Source organism: Mauremys reevesii, linkage group 6 (assembly GCF_016161935.1).
Source record: "Mauremys reevesii isolate NIE-2019 linkage group 6, ASM1616193v1, whole genome shotgun sequence".
NCBI classification, from domain to species: Eukaryota; Metazoa; Chordata; order Testudines; family Geoemydidae; genus Mauremys; species Mauremys reevesii.
In genome coordinates this window covers 48316254-48338019 of record NC_052628.1, presented here as the reverse complement: position 1 = coordinate 48338019, position 21766 = coordinate 48316254, and the positions used below count along the sequence as shown (strand labels likewise).

At 39.9% G+C, this 21766-nt stretch overlaps 1 protein-coding gene across 3 annotated transcripts in view; it reads right to left on the bottom strand.

Moving 5' to 3' along the window:
* Positions 1–225: 225 nt before the first annotated feature.
* MSH3 (mutS homolog 3) overlaps positions 226–21766 on the bottom strand; it is a 171690-nt gene continuing 150149 nt past the window's right edge. For 2 of the 3 annotated variants that reach the window (XM_039545117.1, XM_039545118.1), the window contains exons 21-24: positions 11527–11713; positions 11196–11325; positions 8089–8263; positions 226–629 (exon numbers count right to left, since the gene is read on the bottom strand). In XM_039545117.1, coding sequence (XP_039401051.1) covers positions 521–629; positions 8089–8263; positions 11196–11325; positions 11527–11713 — 601 coding nt within the window. In that variant the 3' untranslated portion in view covers positions 226–520. Of the gene's footprint in view, positions 630–6910; positions 6953–8088; positions 8264–11195; positions 11326–11526; positions 11714–21766 lie in introns of those variants that run through there. The other variant, XM_039545119.1, reaches the window with a different exon arrangement.

Below are 21766 nucleotides of genomic sequence, written 5' to 3'. Positions count from 1 at the left end.
ATAATCAAGTTGACAATGTCCTTTATATTACTGAGTCAAAGGTAAATATGAAACAATGTAGTGTGTGAATGTGAAGAGCTGCATATCACTAAATCAAATACAGTGAATGACCAACTGAATTAAAATTTTCCAGTATAACACACACACAGAAATATTATTTTCTTCAGAAATCAAAGTACAATAATCTTTAAAGCCATTATTTTATTTTTAATACAATGATTTTCTAACAATTTACAAACATAATTATTCATATTTTCTAATCACACTGTAAACTTTATCAAATGCAACTAGTTGCTTTGCACTTTTTTTTTTAATAAAATGAGCCTCTTTTTAAAAATTAAATATGAAGTATATTATAATGTTCCTTATTTTCAAAAGTTAACCTCCCAATAGATATACGGTCCACTTACGTATATGAAATTGCACATTGTTCAAATACATTACTCTGTACAGTAGTATATTTTGAATTGCTTATATTTTGTTAATTACTACAGGCTTCAAATAGGTAGGAACTGAAGCATTAAAAATGGTCTATCCATTCATCTCCAGTTTCACACATACTACTCCATTCTTGTAGTTCCTGGGAATTATTTATATTCCATATTCTGGCAAAAGATTTCAGCCTGTTTCTGAAAAACAAAACCACAAAAATCAAAATAAGGACATGTATTTAAATTTACAAATATATCAATTAGCCACTGAAAACACTGAAATTGTTTTAAAGTATTTTGCATGCTGTAAAAAAAGGAGCAAGACTTATGAGCTCAAAGTAAAATCTTCCAATAAGTCAAAACACTATGTTAACAGTGCCCACTGTAAATATGTGGGTAAAATTTTCTACAATATACATTTAATATTTTTGGTCACTATGATAGGCTCATGAAATGCAACAAATTATCTTCATGAGGCTGCCACGGTACAGAAAGCAACAAGCAAATGGCACAAAAGACTGAGCACAATATAAGTCAATGAAGAGAAATAGGAAAATGATTTACATAGATAAGAATGTTAAAAACAATGCCAACATTCATTCAATAGCAGTACCACAAGTATATATTTCAGCAATGGAAGAAACTAGAAAAAAATGTAGATATAGTCTCATAATTTGTAAGTAAATGCACACATCCAATTCCTTTTTTTAATTTTTGAGACCCAAGAAAGAGAGTGAGTCAGAGAAACTAAGTAGAAGCAAGATATTTAAAATGAGTGAGAATGTATTTCTGATATTTCACATGAATATGAAAAGCTAGTGAATTCCTCAGATATATCCAATTAATTTTCCCATATAACATGCAATGAGGTAAAGAAAAATTGATGAGTCAGCTGGCCTTGTAGGTCTAGTGGTAGCACAATATATTGCTATCTAAGGATCCAATTTTGATCCTCAAGATCATGTCCACATTTCCAGATGGGAAGCAGCTGAGAGCATACCAGTGGGAAGAAATCACTTCTTTTCAACTGCCCATGACCCTATCTGGCAAGAGTCATGTTAACAGAAGAAGATTCATCTACCAATAAATAATAGATGCATATTATCTAACTGACTATACTGCACAATTTTAAGAAATCTTTCTATCCCAAAAATATGAGTGCTTTTCTTTTTTTTGAAAATTTCATTTTAAAATGTAAACATTCAAAATATTCAATATTACTATTAGAACCCTGTTGGGTATTTTTTGTCAAAAGGTGTCAATTTTGTTCTGATGTAGAATGGAAAAATTTTGAAATCTCAAAAATTAACATAGGACAGGAAAACCATTTCCTATGACCTAATTACTATCAGCCCAATAATGCTTTTGTCTTTGACAAAGAGTATATCACAAAGTAATGCTGCAGATCAAAGAAATGGGGATATTTCAACAAAAAGGTTTCTCAACTCAGACCAATAATTGGAACCTGCGTCTCTCACATCCCAGGTGTATGTCCTAACCATTAGGATATAGAGTGAGTTGCTTTCTTTTTCTGGCCCAATTAATATTTAATTATGCAAAGGGAAACAGATCCAACAGGAGACACTGAGATACACCCATTCTAGAATAGCCAGCAGTCTGGTGGGTCAGGACACCTGCCCAGGAAATCTCAAAAATGTTCATGGAATAGGAAAACCATTTCCCATACAGTACTAATTAGTATCAGTCCAACAAAGATTTTGTATCTGACAAATAGCATATCACAAATTATTGCTGCAGATTAAAGGAATGGGGATATTGTAGCAATTCAGTGTTTTTTTCTTATAATTTTAAGGGTCAGAAATATAAAGCAACAAAAATAATTATTATTAAAAATGATTAAAGTCACATTTTTTGGGTATCAGAGGGGTAGTCGTGTTAGTCTAGATCTGTAAAAGCAGCAAAGAGTCCTGTGGAACCTTATAGACTAACAGAAGTTTTGGAGCATGAGCTTTCATGCATCCGACGAAGCAGGTATTCACCCACGAAAGCTCATGCTTCAAAACTTCTGTTAGTCTATAAGGTGCCACAGGACTCTTTGCTATTCTTTGGGTAAGAGCATCTGCAAAACACTGATATTAGTAAGATTACAAAACTGAAATTAATGGCATGTATAGATATATCTGGAAGAAAATGTTTTTATCAAAAAGTACAAACCGGAACAAAGAATTAGGCACTATACAGATGGAAAACTTCTTATGGTATGCAATCGAATTACATGTTTGATAATTTTGGATTCTTGAAGGAATCATGAATATAAGGATGTTATCTGCAAAGTATATACACGAGGTCTACAGTAGCATGTGCACTTCCTGGACCAGTAATACCACCAGACATATTGAAACTGGAGTTTACACAATAAGGTACTTCCTTGTTTAAAAACAGGTGAAGATGATGAAACATCAAAACCATCAAAAGAAAGACTGAAAATTTTATAAAATTATAATACTATGTACAGCTCCTAAATTATGCAAGTAGATGAAGAGTCTGAATTACATAGCAGTACAGCATGTGGACTGTATGCAAGACTGAATAGTAATTTCCACTTTGAAGTTTATTAATACTATTATTATTTATTCTATTATTTGACAAATATACAATGCTATACAATATCAAGTGAAAACATATTTTAAGGTATATGCATACCACTGCAGTGTTAAGAGTCAGCTATCAATCATAACTCTACATTTCCTGATTTGTGAATACTTGATCTCTCAACTTTTTAACACTTCATTCCAGAAGGAAAGGCCTAAAACTTTTCATAACAAACAATGCTTGGGACATTTTCTGAAGAACTCTGATGTCCCTATGGTTTGCAGCAGGACTTTTTACATTTAGCAGGGGAATAGTTTTGAGTCAAGGAAGTGCCTTTTGCTGTCATAGAATCGCAGGGTTGGAAGGGACCTCAGAAGGTCATCTAGTCCAACCCCCTGCTCAAAGCAGGACCCATCCCCAGACAGTTTTTTACCCCAATTCCCTAAATGGCCCCTTCAAGGATTGAACTCACAACCCTGGGTTTAGCAAGCCAATGTTCAAACCACTGAGCTATCCCTCCCCATAATTACATGGCACCATGTAATTCCATACAGATTACGCAGAGTTGTAAACTTTTGAAAATCACTATTTTCTATCAGTGTTTCCCACAGTTGAGCTTGTTTTTAGCAGCATACCAAAATCTCACAACACTATGGCAGTGTACACTCAGTGCCCTATTGTGTCACGTCAACATTTATAGTTAGGACAAAATCCAAACAGGCAAATGGATTATCTGGATGTTGCTGCTCATTTAAATACGTTTTGCCTTAGGGAGATGGGCATTGCACCAGAAAGCAGGAGGCTCTGAGTTCAAAAATCACTTTTACTGATTACTGCTGTTAATTCTGTACCCTTCACAATTCTTATTCCGCAAAATATCATGCTGCACTGAAATAATTCACAAGTTTGGAGCAGAACCCTGATCTCTAATATGGAAACTCAACTCCTATCTACTTAGCCACATTGCCTCTCAGAAAGAACCCACCGTGATTTTCTTTGTGTCTAGGTTATCTGTAAAAGAGGCCACTCATATATTTCAGTTTCTTGTGTTGTTGTTGTTGTCTAGTGGCTGGTCCACATGAGATAACAGCCTTCTCCTGCTGATAGCTAGCATAGTTAGTTCTGTAGTTCAGGTGGCAGAATGCTGTGCTGCGCTGGAGTACTGAAGGCACACAGTTCAAAACTTGGTGATGATTCCTGCTGAGGGGTTTACTACAGTTGCCGACAAATGAATTTTCTTTTGCTTTTTCTCTTTTTTAGAAACTACATATAAAAAGCTATCTTAAAAGAATAACTATGTAAGCTTAATTATAAGAACTAGAAAATTAAGACAAGCCAGAATTAATGTTACCTACTCAACTAAGGTTAGGTTACAACACTGCCTTAGCTGGTTTAAATTGTTTTCTCTTTGCATAACAGTTTTTAATGACTTTAGAAGCTCACTACAGCAGATGATAAAATTAAGACATTTATGAGCAACTTGAGGTTTTACTTTTGAATTACGGGCCATATAATACTGACAAGTGTAAATTACTGCATAATTTTTCTTCAACCCTTTATATATCCTCTATGTATATATTAAGGTTTTATTGTCCTGTTCTTAGAACATGACAGGATAAGAATTGGTTTTAAGCTCTGTAGACTGCTTAGCTTCAAAGGAATTGTTTGTACCCCAAAATAATTAGGACCTAAAAAATTTACCCTGGAAATCCTTCTGTCTATATTATTTATTATAATCAGAAAGAGCTTGATCTATATTACATTGCGAAGAGCTGGTTTGATTTGACATTTCAGATGAGACTCACAAAAAATCATTAAAGTTAGTACAAGTCATCTTACAGTGCAGATCTATTATGTACAAACCAACATAAATAGAAGAATCCTTACAGACTTCAACATTTTATGAGTCTTTAAATCAGACATAGAAATAACTATTTACAGTACCTATCTGTACTTCTGACTAACCTGTTTACATACAGTTGTTAAAATGTTATAAGGTCTATAAAAAGTTATGCCAGTTAATACACTAGAGAATTATCCATCACCTATTCTATAAGACAGCCCTGACTGGAGCACCCTGTAGTGGCAGACTAGGGAAGAAACAGAATACCTTCCTCAGTTTCTCTCCTTGAGAGGCCACAGTAAGTCCATGCCAGATTTCTTACCTCAATCATACCCTACTTTGGGGGCAGTTTATTACCAAAAGAGTGCAAAACAGTTGATAACAAAAGACCGCAAACATAATCTATTTATCACCCCCTTACAGAGAGTCCTTAAAAAAAAAAAATCACACATTCTCTTGTCCATCAACATAGCACATACCAAATTCTAGCATCTTCCAACACACCTGGGCTCCTTATCAGTCATTTTCTGTCTCTCTCCCAGGATAGCCACCCCAGCCCTTCCAACTGGAGCATAACCCCACTTTTCCCAGTGGGAACCTCCACAGACCCTCTGCTGGGAGATCATCCTCACTGTTCCCCTAGGGCCCCTCTCCAGCATGAAGACATCAATGTATAAGACCCTTTGCAGCTCCTCTGCTTTCAGCCCTCTCCAGACCTCAGCTTTGGATCTTCATTTTAGCAGTTAGCAGACTAATTCCTCTGCTACTCAGTGGCCTTCAGCCCTCTCCAGCCCTGGCCCTTTGGGCTTGAGGAAGTCAGCCAGCAAACCTCTCTTGCTGTTCTCCTGCCTTCAGCCTTCCCCCAGGAACCACGTACAGCAGTAATACTCAGGCCTCAGTGGTTCAGGAGCCAAATTAGCAATTAACATTATCCAAAAGAGCCACAGTAGTGTGAATTCACTGTTACATTTACTCTCAATAAAATTCTCACAGCAAAATGACTGACCAAGTATTATATTTTATCAACTACAATTGGTTAATAACATAGTAATTGGTTGGTTAATAATTAAATCACACAGTGTTTTAATATCTATATTTAAGATGTATCAAAGAGCCACAGGAGACACATTAAAGAGCCACTTTGGCTCTCAAGCCTCAGTCTGAGCATCACTGATGTACAGCTTCCTCCAGGAACCTCCTAGGGTTTGGCTACACTTGCAGCTCTACAGCGCTGGCAGTTAAAGCTGTCTTCTTACAGCTGTGTAGGGAAAGCGCTGCAGTGTGGCCACATTTGCAGCATTTGCAGCGCTGTTGGGAGTGGTGCATTATGGGCAGCTATGCCAGCGTTCAAGTGGCTGCAACATGCTTTTCAAAAGAGGGGGGTGGGTTGGAGTGTGACAGGGAGTGTGGAGGAGACAGAGAGAGTGGATTTTTGGAGCTGACACTGTGTCAGCTCCCTGCCTTGCAAGCTCCAACCCCTTCCCCCACCCCTCTCTCGTTCACTAAATGCAAATAGCTCTCTTTGGTTTTTTCCTCACAGACCAGATAAGCAGCTGCTCTGAAACTGACCCTCCGCCCCCGCCCGCCGCGCTGCTTCTCTCCTCAAGCAAACATTCCAAAGGGATCCCTCTGCCTGCCTCTGCTCGAGCAAACAGTAGCTGTGTTTGTTTTTTAGATAAGCAGCTCCGGGAGCCCCAAGTTCACAACAGAACAAAGAGAAGCATCACAACAAAACAAAGAGTGTTATCTTTACTTAAAAAGCATTATGGGAAGGTTCTGGAGGTCAGTTACAGCGTAGTAAGATTAATCACTGTTTACACTGGCACTCCAGCGCTGCAGCACCAGCGCTGTTCTCTCTATTCCTCTCGTGGAGGTGGAGTACAAGCAGCGCTGTAGCCAGGGAGATACAGCGCTGTATGTGCCTTGCCAGTGTGGACAAGTTACAGCGCTGTAAAGCCACCAGCAGCGCTGTAACTCTCAAGTGTAGCCAAGCCCCTAGTCTCCTGGGCGCTGGCAGCTCTGAGCTGCCAGTATCTCACTCCCAGGCAGTTCTCACCTGCTCAACTCCTCCACTGTCTCGGTCTCTTCCCATTTATATGGCCCAGGTGCCTTCTCTTAAGCCTAACTGGGAAGCAGATGATTAATCACAGGTACATTGGCTTCTTCCTTCTTAAAGGGTCAGTGTCACCCTGTGACACCTACGTAATGTACAGTATATGTATAAGCACATATCTGAAGTTTAATATCAGTAAAAACATTAAAATCCCTAAATTTCTGGAAAATGTAAAGTTTTGAGGTTTATCAAAGCTAATACAAAGATATACTCTTAATTAAATCAGAAACAAAGCTCTCCAGATCCTTCTCTATTTTTATAAATAGCTAGCAAACTCTAAATTCTTAAGTAAATAAACTGAAATTATTTTTAATTTAAAAATATCTGGGCTAAGCATTTTAAGACATCAACTAATCTTTTTAATACCTATTAATAAATAAGAAGTTATGTAAATAGACATCACATTTACATTTATTTTCTTCCTGAAGAAAAAGTAAAAATATGTTTTAGACCAGTGGTTCTTAATCTTTACTGCAGCCTGTACCCCTTTGGTTCTCAAAATATGTTCTTGCACCCCTTATCAAGAATCGTTGAAGTAGGTCAGTTCTTAAAACCTATATTTTTTGTTTGTATATTACAGTAATTGTTACAAAATTTATAACGTTAATAAATACATAGGTTTGATGAAACAAAGTATTTGTACTTACGTGCCTGTACTTAATTTGTGTTTTCTATGTTTTACCTTCTAAAAAAATCTGGCATGTCTCGCACCCCCAGAAAGGGCATCTCACACCCCCAGAGGGTGCATTCACCTCGGGTTAAGAACCACTGTTTCAGATGAACAAATTAGCTTACTAAAAGTTGCTGTAAAAGATTCAAAATTGTTTCTGCGTACACTAGTTCATATTTTAAAAAAACAGATATACTGCATATTTTAGGTAGTTTAAACCTTTGATAGGGTGACTGAATATACAACTAATTTCAATTATTTAATTTATAAAGCTTTGATTAAAAAGGATAGCATGATTTCATACACTTTCACACACATGATTTCAAGAGCTGTTTTCATTTTATCTTAATTAAGTATTTAAGTGTTTCTGGTATAACTCTTAATGCTCTTTCTGATACCCCATTTACTGGGAAAAGCTCCCCTACTCACATCTGAAGGTTTCATTACAAACAGAAGAATTCATCACAATTATTCTGACCTTTTCATATTCACTAATCCCTCAAGCTCTTTTGATTTGTGAGCTGCCTTCTTTAAGATTTCTTCAGGAACATCTGCTAGTTTAGCAACATTTAGTCCATAACTCCTTGCAGCAACTCCTCTAGTTGTTTGATAAAGAAAAGTGATAAATTCAGGATTCTCTTCATCTTCAGATCCTAGAGAATAAGTAAAAGAAAAATCACAATTGTATCAATAAAACTCAAAGTCCTGAAGATTAAGTTGACAGAACAACAACATATTATCCACACAATTCATAGAATATCAGGGTTAGAAGGGACCTCAGGAGGTCATGTATCTTCCTTAATAACCATACCCTACAAGGAACATTAAGCAAAAAAAAAAAAAAAAGAGAGAGAGACAGATTATCTCAAGTGCCAAAATATCTCCTAGCTACTAGTATACTTTGCATAGCCCCTTTCCAATAGCTTTACTCTCATTTGGGGCCTGATTGAGAAGTTGTGTGTGTGGAGAAGCTACAGAATCGGGCCCTATCTCTTTGTAAGGCTGGCAAGGTTACTGACACTAATTTAGGCTACGTTTACACTGGACACCACTGATGGCGACATGTAGGATATGTGTAGGTATGCATCACAATGAAAAGTGGCTTCATCTCACTGTGGTATGTCTCTACACATATCAGTGAAAGGCTGTGGTGGCAGAATGCATTTGGAAAAGGCTCAGGCGGCAGGGAGCTGCCAGAGTCTTTCTCTGCTGCCTCCATCCCGCCAGAGCCTCCCCTCACTGCCAGAGTCCCTTTTCTGTGGCTGAGGCCTTGTCTACACTAAAGAGAAAAGTCGATCTAAGCTACGCAATTTGAGTTATGTGAATAGCATAACTCAAATCGACGTAGCTTAGATCTACTTAACGTGGGGTGATGTCGATGGGAGCCACTATCGACCGCCGATGCATCGATTGCGGCAGCGTCGATCCTCTGGTAAGCATAGACAAGCCCTGAAAAAGGCTCTAGCAGCTCCTGTGGCAGGGAAAAGTGCCAGCAGTGGTGAGGCAGTGGGACTCTACACTGCTAAAAGTAGCAGTGTAGACAGGGGAGGCAATGCTCGGGACTGTAGAGAGTGGTGTACAATATGTACCCTAAAGGTTCATAAGCATCTTTACTCATCTAAACAGCGCCTTACTGGCTACACTGTTCTATATACCCATGTTAGTGGGGTGTGCAGTGAATGTACTCTACATGCTGCCGTAAGTAGAGAGCAGGGTAGACATACCCTTAGTGTACAGTTTAAATACATAAAACTAACTAGGTTCTCCAGAACATAATATCATGTCTCTCCAATATTCCTGAACAGACATGGAGGAGTGTAGAAAGTGCCAGGATCCGTGCATGCAGGGGCTCTGCACACCCAGCACACCAAAAGGCTCTCTGGTCAACAGTGAGTTAGGTGCCTGGTCTTGATTTGAGGAAGAGTAGAGGGTGGGGATGGTGGAGCTGCAGTTACAGTTGGAAGTTATAGATAAGGGTTGTCTTCCAGAGGTTCAGGTGGGAGCACAAAAGTCATCACAGTTATTGCAACCATGATGATTCCTTTCCTCTGTCCCTGTGGAGATCCCCAGTGCATAACACACTTATTCAGGCTTTGTGTTGAGAACAGAGAAGAGAAATTGACCCCCAATCACTGCCATTCAATCGTTCCTCTTTTCTTTGGAAAATGATGAGGAGCTCTCAGTGGTGAAGTTCAGGTTGACTCAGCCTTTGAGTGCTGTTTTGAACTCAATGCCATGGCTTCAAGCCAGTGGAGTTGGCCTCTGCCATTCCAAAACATGACAAAGAAGGGGAGCCGGCAACAAAGCAGGAGAGGTTTGACAGAGCATAAAATAGAGGCTGAGCCAAGCAAAAACTTTGCAAAATATACCAAAAAGTCTAACTCTGCTGAAGTTATTCAAACCTGAAGATAACAAACAAAAGAAAGAGATAAGGGTAGTAATAGACACCGCTGAGCTCCTGCTCACAGCCTATGATGGGGTGGAGGTGGGAGAGAGATAGGACTGCACCTCTTATATGTTCTCAGGAGAGGAAACATGAAAATACAGGCAGGGTGCATGCTCAGACCAACTCACACTGCTATCTAGAAAGTTAATACAGCATGCATAATATGAAGAATGGGGTCCATGTTCAAAGAAGAGGAAAAATTTAATATTCATTTCCTTCTAATCTCATTAACATAATGAGAATATCAAATCAGCCTGATAACCAGACCATAACATTTAAATATTGGATTTTTTTTGTGAATGAGATAGTTTGATGATCAGGCAGGTGATTTCCTTCATTAGGAATGCCACCGTAGGTATGACATCATAAAAAACATCAGCCAATTAGAGCATGACTTTAGACAATCAGTGCTCAAAATGCATATATCCTCATTTCTTGTCATTTAAATAAAACATAACACTGAGGTCAAATTCTACCTATTATATGTTGGTTGATGGCTCACACTGAAAGAAATGAGAGTTATGTGCATATATGCCAATGCGAGTTTTTGAAACGTCGAGGTAACAGTGTACAACGCCACCCGATATAACACGAATTTGGATATAACGCGGTAAAGCAGTGCTCCGGAGGGGAGGGGGGGCCGCGGGACTGCGCACTCTGGTGGATCAAAGCAAGTTCAATATAACACGGTTTCACCTATAACGCGGTAAGATTTTTTGGCTCCCAAGGACAGCGTTATATCAAGGTAGAGGTGTAGATACAATTATTTGAGCACACTTTTTAAACCAGTTAGGTTGAGAATATCATGTAAACAATAACAACATATAATATTTTAAAATCTGGTGTTCAAAGTGTACTAGGTGCTATGCATACAAATAAGGAGACAAAAGGTTCCTAGTTCTGATGTATTTACAGTTTAAATAAACAATATATCCTAAAGCTAATTAATCATGAAACAAAGAAATAAACATTTTTCAGTTTTCAAGCAAACAAGAGATTTAAGATATAAACTGAGATTCTTAAAGCATTCTAGTGGATTCAGACATACATCTTCATCATATTCGTGTTTAAATACCCAAATCTCAACCTATATCTTTATATTCGTAACACTAGTAATCTCAGACAATTTCATACTGTACCTTTTTGTTGTTCACTTTCCTCTTCATTCACCAGGAAGGCCATGTGGTAGTTCCCAACTGACTCTGGGTAGATCTTTTCTAGATCACATACCGAGGGGTAGTGAGTGACAAACAGTGTCAATGATTCCACCTACAACAAAAGATACACATGTATGAATATTTTTTTAAACAGACGTTTAGTACTGGTGTCCTCTCTTCCATAGTTCTTCACTCTGTGAAGCTGAACACATGCACATTGCTCCACAAAGGAAAATATCATCTTGCAGACCTTCTTAGCATAGCATTCAGAGTTCCCCTGTAATACAGATACAAATACATTTTAAACACTTACATCTCTGATAAAATGTTCAAGTGTAGCATAGGCAATAGCAATTCCATCATGTGTGCTAGTTCCTCTCCCCAGTTCATCCAATATTACTAGTGAACTTGAGGTTGCTTTTCTTATTATCTCTGCTGTATCTGTTAGTTCCTCCATGAAAGTACTCCGACCCTTGTATATGTTGTCTGCAGCACCCATTCTGCAACCGAAAACAAGGCAGTTTGTTTAATTTAATAAATTCAAATCAAAAGACCCTGTGTTTTGGAAAACAAGCATAAAAAATTCAATACTTTTGAAAATCAAATCAGCTTCCTATAAAACTTTTCTTCTTGTTCCAAGGACTTAGACATATGGCTTGAATTATTATGCAATATCTGTAAAAGAAACAACAAAGTCCATCTCATACAATTCTAAACCTCTTTTTCAAAAGTTACAATAATACACAGATGCAAAAGCAAAGACATTCTAAACAAAAGAAATATCCTGTAGTATAATGATATGTAAGTAACAAATGTGCCCTAAAGTGATGGGATGTACTGACCTTGAAGGATTCTAGGGAAGAACCTTTCCAGGTCACCAGTAATCTGGCTTGCTCAAAGGCAAGTAAACTCATTATACCTGTATCTGCTTCAGGAGTGCTATAAAACCAGCAGAGGTTTAAACAAGTGAGTTTACTTGGCATGCGGTCCTTGTTATTTTGACAACAAACCCTGCTGGAAGAGCATAACCTGCTTAATATCTCTTGAAAAGGCCCGGGAACTCAAGAGACCTGCTAGCCCACAGTAGGGACTCTAGTGAAGATAGACTGTAATGAAGAATAATTCTTCTATGCTTTGGACAGTTTGTTTCTCTTTCTTGTAAGCACTTTTATTAATGTCAAACAGAGGCAGCAGAGCTAGGACCTGCAGTGAAGAGATCCTGGGGGTGCTTTTATTTATTTATTTATTTATTGTTTGTTTGTTTGTTTGTTTGTTCTGCTAAATGAATCAAATAAATGTCACATTCCAGGCAAGGGGGAAGACTTCATTAAACAAAGTGTCTGGGTGCCTCATTTATAGTGGGGAAATCTAGGCTTTGTTACAGAACTTAATATTCAGAATAGAAGAGGAATCAAAGCATAGCCGACAGTAGCAGGTATTGACATTCCCAAATGTAGGTGCAGAATCAACTCATGGCCTCTGGAATTTGTGCACTCAAGCGGTGTTTCACTCTGAAGAGACCTCTGGACAATTATCATAGTTTGGTCTTGCAAACAGTAATATTTGGTGAACGGGAATTAATGTAGTAGTTTGTCTCAATTAAAGAAGCAATCTTGCTGACATCCTTTAAAATCATTAGGAGAAAAAGATTTAGCAAACATTGTATCGGACTGAAGAGCAGTCTCCCATTATCTAACACAATTGTTTCAGAACTGCTCACTTGTAACCAAACATACCAGAATGGCCCCAATGAACTCATTTTTGTGTCAGGGTCAGTATTGACTTGTCTTTGTTTATTTTCACAATTAATTGGATGAACAGAAGCAGAATCTGCTGGATGAAGTCTGCTACATATTGACAAGACTTCCCATGAAGCAGATAGTCATGTCAGACTGGGAACACCTGGATTCCCAGTTTCCTGAGGTTAGCTGCCACTACTGCATGGCACTTTGTGATCACAGCTGTGGACAGGCCAAATGGCAGTACTCTATAGTGGTAATGGCAGCCTCCCACTAGGAAGCATAGACACCTTCTGTGGGCTGGGTGGACTGAGGTATGAAAAGAGGCAATACATATGTAAACTACAGTTGGAATGGCTTTTCCTATGAAACAAGTCCAGCTTCTTGGTCTCTGTCTTTAGGTGTTGACCTTTCTTACCCCAGTGAGTCTTCTCATTGGCTGTTGCCACCATCAGTGAGCCTGGTGTGATATCAGTGAAAAATTGTTCAAAACCTTGACAGAGGACTTCATAGCAGCAGTCTTCTCTCTAAGATGTTGGAGCCAATGAGGCAGGGGATTGCCACAGTAGTTGGGAGGGTCTAATAGATCTTCATGTATTGGGAGATATAATGACCTGATATAGAGGTATGGAGAATATCAAGGAGCTTTTCAGGTTTGTCTTGGACTATACTGACAGGAATCTTTAGGGTAGAGATGACTCTTAATGTCTTGAAATGCTTTACAGTCCTGCTTGCAATCCCTCATCTGATCATGTGTTGGTGATATCTGGCTGCACACACACCTCAACACACACACACACCCCGCCACACACACCCCGCTCCATAAAGGAAAAAAAAATCCTTGCAGATGTGCTTAGCGTAGCATTCAGAGTTCCCCTTTAATACAGAAACAAATACATTTAAAAGTGTATGACAGATTAAACACTTACATCTCTAATAAAATGTTCAAGTATAGCATAAGCAACAGCGATTCCTTCGTGTGTGCTAGTTCCTCTCCCCAGTTCATCCAATATCACTAATGAACTTGAGGTTGCTTTGAGGTGAGTGATTTGGGACTAAAGTGCAATACTGAAGTAGTTCTGAGCATAAGGAATGCCCCCTAGAGGCCAAGACAGTCAAAGGTGTAGAAAGCATAGGGAGCTAGTGGCTAATGGAGAGGGTACTGAGGATCTGTATCCTTTTGTAGAAGTAGAAGTGGGTGGCAACCTGAGCAGCAGTGACCCAGAGATGGTCAAGTTCAGGATCCTGACAAAAGAAGAAAGGAGAGCGGCAGAACACGGACCCTGGACTTCAGAAAAGCAGACATTGACTCCCTCAGGAACTAATGGGCAGGATCCCCTGGGAGTCTAATATGAGGGAGAAAAGAGTCCAGGAGAGCTGGCTGTATTTTAAAGAAGCCTTATTGAGGGCACAGGAACAAACCATGCCAATGTGCAGAAAGAATAGCAAATATGGCAGGTGACCAGCTTGGCTTAACAGAGAAATCTTCGGTGAGCTTAAACACAAAAAGGAAGCTTACAAAAAGTGAAAACTTGGACAGATGACTAGAGAGGAGTATAAAAATATTGCTTAAGCATGCAGAGGTGTAATCAGGAAAACCAAAGCACAATTGGAGTTGCAGCTAGCAAGGGATGTGAAGAGTAACAAGAAGGGTTTCTGCAGGTATGTTAGCAACAAGAGGAAAGTCAGGGAAAGTGTGGGACCCTTACTGAATGAGGGAGGCAACCTAGTGACAGATGATGTGGAAAAAGCTGAAGGACTCAATGCTTTTTTTTTTTTGCCTTGGTCTTCACAGACAAGGTCAGCTCCCAGACTGCTGCAGTGGGCAGCACAGTGTGGGGAGGAGGTGAGCAACCCTTAGTGGTGAAAGAATAGGTTAAGGACTATTTAGAAAAGCTGGACATACACAAGTCGATGGGGCTGTAGGCAATGCATCCAAGTGTACTGAGGCAGTTAGCTGATGTGATTGCAGAGCCATTGGCCATTATCTTTGAAAACTCGTGGGGATCGGGGGAGATCCCGGACGATTGGAAAAAGACAAATATAGTGCTCATCTTTATAAAAGGGAAGAAGGAGAATCCGGGAAACTACAGTCCCTGGAAAAATCATGGAGCACGTCCTCAAGGAATCCATTTTGAAGCACTTTGAGGAGAGGAAGGTGATCAGGAACAGTCAACATGCATTCACCAAGGGCAAGTCATGCCTGACCAACCTGATTGCCTTCTATGATGAGATAACTGGCTCTGTGGATATGGGGAAAGTGGTGGACATGATATACCTTGACTTTAGCAAAGCTTTTGATATGGTCTCCCACAGTATTCTTGCCAGCAAGTTAAAGAAGTATGGATTGGATGAATGGACTATAAGGTAGATAGAAAGCTGGCTAGATCTTCAGGCTCAATGGGTAGTGATGAATGGCTCGATGTTTAGTTGGCAGCCGATATCAAGCGGAGTGCCCCAGGGGTCGGTCCTGGGGCCAGGTTTGTTCAACATCTTCATTAATGATCTAGATGATGGGATGGATTGCACCTTCAGCAAGTTTGCAGATCACACTAAGCTGGGGGGAGATATAGCTATGCTGGAGGGTAGAGATAAGGTCCAGAGTGACCTAGACAAATTGGAGGATTGGGCCAAAAGAAATCGATGAGGTTCAACAAGGACAAGTCCAGAGTCCTGCACTTAGGACGGAAGAATCCCATGCACTGCCGCAGGCTGGGGACCGACTGGCTAAGCGGTAGTTCTGCAGAAAAGGACCTGGGGATTACAGTGGATGAGAAGCTGGATATGAGTCAACAGTGTGCCCTTGTTGCCAAGACAGCTAGCGGCATATTGGGCTGCATTAGTAGGAATGTTGCCAGCAGATTGAAGGAAGTGATTATTCCCCTCTATTCAGCACTGGTGAGGCCACATCTGGACTACTGTGTCCAGTTTTGGGTTCCCCAATACAGAAAGGATGTGGAGAAATTGGAGAGAGTCCAGCGGAAGGCAACAAAAATGATTTGGGGGCTGGGGCACATGACTTATGAGGAGAGGCTAAGGGAACTGGGCTTATTTAGTCTGCGGAAGAGAAGAGTGAGAAGGGATTTAATAGCAGCCTTCAACTACCTGAAGTGGGATTTCCAAAGAGGATGGAGCTAGACTGTTCTCAATGGTGGCAGATGACAGAACAAGGAGCAATGGTCTCAAGTTGCAGTGGGGGAGGTCTAGGTTGGATATTAGGAAAAACTATTTCACTAGGAGGGTGGTGAAGCACTGGAATGGGTTACCTAGGGAGGTGGTGGAATCGCCACCCTTAGAGGTTTTTAAAGCCTGTCTTGACAACCCCTAGCTGGGATGATTTAGTTGGGGTTGGTCCTGCTTTGAGCAGGGGGTTGGACTAGATGACCTCCTGAGGTCTCTTCCAACCCTAATCTTCTATGATTCGTAGGCTCCCGTATCTTTGATAACCAGAATCAACCCTAGAATCCCTGCCCAGTGTGAGAGTCTGAATATCTTGACCCAAGGTATTTCGCTGGGGAACCTTCCCTGTTATTCTCAGATTCAGAGGAGAAGAAAGAATACTCCCCATGCAGAGGAAGGGCTGTATCAGTTGGTGCCTGGACTGAGTGAGATGTAGTGGGTACCAAGGATGTACTAGGTGCTGATGTACCAGTGGAGGTACTTTTAAGGCTGCCAGTAGAGATACATAGAGGTCCTTAGCTGCTAAGTAAACCCTTGGCATCACACGTCAAAGTCTGTGATATCTATTGCCAGTGATGGTACCGATGGAATTGGTTGCAGACAAGATGTTCTTGAAAGAGTTGGTACCAGAGCCATTGGTACTGTAGTCATTGATACCAAGAGCCTCAACGTCACAGAGCCACTACCAGGCAATCTCTGAGGCAACAGAGTATCAGTTCCTGAAGTAGAGTGTCTAGTGCCTTAATGAGCACTACAAGAAGTCTTCTTAGATCTTGAGCTACGCTTAGACTCAGTCAGTTGAGAGGATCTACAGGCCTTGGAAGTTGAAGGGCCTGGAGGAGAAGAGATATGTCTCTTCTCTCTCTCCGTCTTATTCAGTTTTTTCCCCCTCTGGAAAGTATTTCCCAGAGGTAGACAACGGGTATGCCTAACTTTGAGCTGGGGCATGATTTGTAGCTTGAGGAGATATAACTGTGCTAGCTCTGATCAGCAGAGTGAATGGCAGCATGTATTAGCTGTCCTCAGAAGATACCCATCAGAGATGCTAGGTATGTACTTGGGGTAGGTAGTTCCTCCTGCCACTCATGTGGCCTCACACAAAAGGCAGTCCTTGAATTTTGGAGATTTATGTTCAGTCATGTCTACTAAAGTGTAGTAGACTAAAGAGTATCACCCAGGTAAACAAAGAAAAAGGAAAAAGGAAAACCCTTGGCATCACACGTCAAAGTCTGTGATATCTATTGCCAGTGATGGTACCGATGGAATTGGTTGCAGACAAGATGTTCTTGAAAGAGTTGGTACCAGAGCCATTGGTACTGTAGTCATTGATACCAAGAGCCTCAACGTCACAGAGCCACTACCAGGCAATCTCTGAGGCAACAGAGTATCAGTTCCTGAAGTAGAGTGTCTAGTGCCTTAATGAGCACTACAAGAAGTCTTCTTAGATCTTGAGCTACGCTTAGACTCAGTCAGTTGAGAGGATCTACAGGCCTTGGAAGTTGAAGGGCCTGGAGGAGAAGAGATATGTCTCTTCTCTCTCTCCGTCTTATTCAGTTTTTTCCCCCTCTGGAAAGTATTTCCCAGAGGTAGACAACGGGTATGCCTAACTTTGAGCTGGGGCATGATTTGTAGCTTGAGGAGATATAACTGTGCTAGCTCTGATCAGCAGAGTGAATGGCAGCATGTATTAGCTGTCCTCAGAAGATACCCATCAGAGATGCTAGGTATGTACTTGGGGTAGGTAGTTCCTCCTGCCACTCATGTGGCCTCACACAAAAGGCAGTCCTTGAATTTTGGAGATTTATGTTCAGTCATGTCTACTAAAGTGTAGTAGACTAAAGAGTATCACCCAGGTAAACAAAGAAAAAGGAAAACTCTATAAAAATTCCTAACAAGACTCTAAATTAGTCCAATCAAAGGAGTCCTGACCATAAACTGACCAAAAGAATCCATTGCAAGGGCACTGGACAAACACACACCAAAAGTGAAAAGTATTATATATGGACAAGCATTTGAAGAAGAATCCTTTTTTCTGACTAAGCTATCTTTGTTGCCATAGTGAATTTCCTACACTTAACCTAAATGTCCAAATTTGGGATTATTTTTTATTTTTCCTTCTAATTATCTGGATTTTTCTTACTCTTGATTGGCCATCCATATGTCCTAAGTGTGTGATTTTTAATGATGAAGAATCAATTCAAAACTCTCAGTTCTACTTATCATTCACTTTACCATTGTTTACATAGTTTCCATGGAGCCCTCAAATCTATCTAGCAATTTGTTCATCTAATCTACATTCACAGAAATAAAGATTTTAAGAATTTCCTGACTAAATGTTCAAGCTCCAAGCAGAAGTGAAGTGACCATTATCTTTTCCTCATTCTTAGCAATGGCTGTAAAAATAAGTCTTAAACATTGAAGTCTACCTCAATCTAATCCAACCGATGAAATAAAAACCTGATAACGTTTAAAAATGCCATAAAAACTATTAATGTCACCAATGAAGCAGCATGGATCTAATTTTCTGTAACTGTTCACGAACATTATACTTTTGGAATTCCTTAAGATCATTAACAATCAATAAAATCTCAAGAATGCTTAGAAATAAGGGCTATCAAAAATTTTGTGTTGGCAACCATTCACAACATTAAATGCTGATATGTAATGCAAATCAAATAAAGCATTCGTTCCTTAATTTAGATTACATTATTTTTATCTTGTTATCACTGTAAAAAATTTGTATTTGTGGTTTAAATTACTGATTTTAATATAAATTTAGGTTAGTGAATCTTTTTTCAACTCTGAATCAATTTCTAGAAGGCTCTATGTACAATCGTTTTGACTTAATTTTTGAATGTCTGGTTTAGCCCTTGTAAAGTGTTCATGAAACCATAAACTTATGTCTCTTTTGCACAGATATAACTAATGTCTTTACTTAAAATCCAAATACCTTTAGCACAGTCAAGAACAGTAGTAAATATTGGCTGGGTTACTATCCTTATACTGGTTATGTTCAAGAGAAATGTTACAGATATTCGTTCAGGCCGATCCTGAACATAATAAGAACATAAGAACAGCCGTACCAGGTCAGACCAAAGGTCCATCTAGCCCAGTATCTGTCTACCGACAGTGGCCAATGCCAGGTGCCCCAGAGGGAGTGAACCTAACAAGCAATGATCAAGTGATCTCTCTCCTGCCATCCATCTCCATCCTCTGACGAACAGAGGCTAGGGACACCATTCTTACCCATCCTAGCTAATAGCCATTTATGGACTTAGCCACCATGAATTTATCCAGTCCCCTTTTAAACATTGTTATAGTCCTAGCCTTCACAACCTCCTCAGGTAAGGAGTTCCACAAGTTGACTGTGCGCTGCGTGAAGAAGAACTTCCTTTTATTTGTTTTAAACCTGCTGCCTATTAATTTCATTTGGTGACCCCTAGTTCTTGTATTATGGGAATAAGTAAATAACTTTTCCTTATCCACTTTCTCAACATCACTCATGATTTTATATACCTCTATCATATCCCCCCTCAGTCTTCTCTTTTCCAAGCTGAAGAGTCCTAGCCTCTTTAATCTTTCCTCATATGGGACCCTCTCTAAACCCCTAATCATTTTAGTTGCCCTTTTCTGAACCTTTTCTAGTGCTAGAATATCTTTTTTGAGGTGAGGAGACCACATCTGTACACAGTATTCGTGAAAACACTTACACACATGTTTAGTTCTGCGAGTAGCCCCATTAAAATCTAGGAGTTTCTAGGTATTTTTATCTGGGTACCCACAGTATGGGATGGGCTACATTTTTATATTTTATGAATAGAAAAAAAATACACCCAGCTATATTTTATATATATACTACACCCATTACTGTGGTAGAAAATACTAGATAGATAGAAAAATGTAGCATGACTGGGGAAACAATAGTGATACCAGAATGGAAGCATCCAGATATCCTATGAACTATCTGTAGTGGCCTTTACTCGAAGCCAGAGGCAGAGAAAGATAACCATGGCTGAATGATAGAACACACAAAAGAAATGCATTGAAGAGCAGAATGTAATATTTCAGATTGCAACAGAAATGTTACCAGCTCCATTTAGTAGTTGTTGGCAGGAGTAGCACATTAATATTAAACTTCCAATTCTGTAGAATTTGTTATTAAAAATATTTATAATATATAAACCCAGTAGTATTGTTATATTTTGTAAATGATATTGTGTAAATAAGTAATGTCATCATGAGCTCCTCTTAAGTGCTGGTGAGAGATTCATCAGTGCAGAGCAAATGGAGTTTGGCTAGAAACAAATTGCTAGATAAGATCCGAGACATCCAAACAAAATAAAGCAATTTTTGTACAATTAAAAGCTCTTTATCTCGCTATATTCAATATACAACGTAAGACCATTTCAGTGGTTATTACTTTTTTGTGAAAAGTTCCAAATAGTAAAGATCTTAAGATACAGACTATAACAGCATTATTGCAAGAATATTTCAGAATATATTATCTGATGTGCAACAGGATGTAGTTCCATTTAAATCAGTAGCACTGAGTGTTTAACTATGTGCTCTCCACCCAGATAACAGATGCATGAAAGCCCACTGGGAGAATGATGTCCCTTAGGCGAGGTCTACACTCGAAAGTTAAATCAACCCAGCTACGACTCTCAGGGGTATGAAAATTCCACATCCCTGAGCAATGTAGTTAAGCAGACCTAACCCCTGGTGTAGACAGTGCTAGGTCAACAGAATTCTCCTACTGACCTAAACACTGCCTTTTGGGGAGGCAGATTAACTATGCTGACAGAAGAACCCCACCCATCATGGTAGCAAATGGCTATATTGAAGAGGTATAGCAGTGTAGTTGCAGCTATAATGTTTCAAGTGTAGACTAGCCCTTAGTGTGTCTTCAGTGCAAGGGGGATGGGGTGCAGTCTTAACTAAGATTAGCTAAATTTACTCCGATTTTAACTCAAGGTATGGCTACACTTGCAGCTGTACAGCGCTGGGAGTTAAACCTGTCTTCGTACAGCTGAGTAGGGAAAGCGCTGCAATCTGTCCACACTGACAGCTACCAGTGCACTGTCGTAGCCACATTGCAGCATCTGCAGCGGCATTGGGAGCAGTGCATTATGGGCAGCTATCCCAGCGTTCAAGTGGCTGCAACATGCTTTTCAAAAGGGGGGTGGGGATCGGGTGGAGTGTGACAGGGAGCGTGGGGGAGAGACAGAGTGGATTTTTGGAGCCGACACTGTGTCAGCACGCTGCCTTGCAAGTTCCGACCCCCTCCCCCACCCCCTCGCACTCACTGAAAGCAAACAGCAGCTGTTTTTTTCCTCACAGACCACACCAGAGAGCGTTCCTTCAAGGTTGGAGACCAGGTCATGGTCTTGAAGGCGCAACAGGCTCATAACATGGAAGCGTCCTGGGAAGGACCATACATGGTCCAGGAGCGCCTGGGAGCTGTTAACTACCTCATAGCATTTCCTGATTCCTCTTTAAAGCCTAAAGTGTTTCATGTTAACTCTCTAAAGCCCTTTTATCCCAGAGAATTACAGGTCTGTCAGTTTACAGTCCAGGAAGGACATGACACCGAGTGGCCTGAAGGTGTCTACTACGAAGGTAAAAGAAATGGTG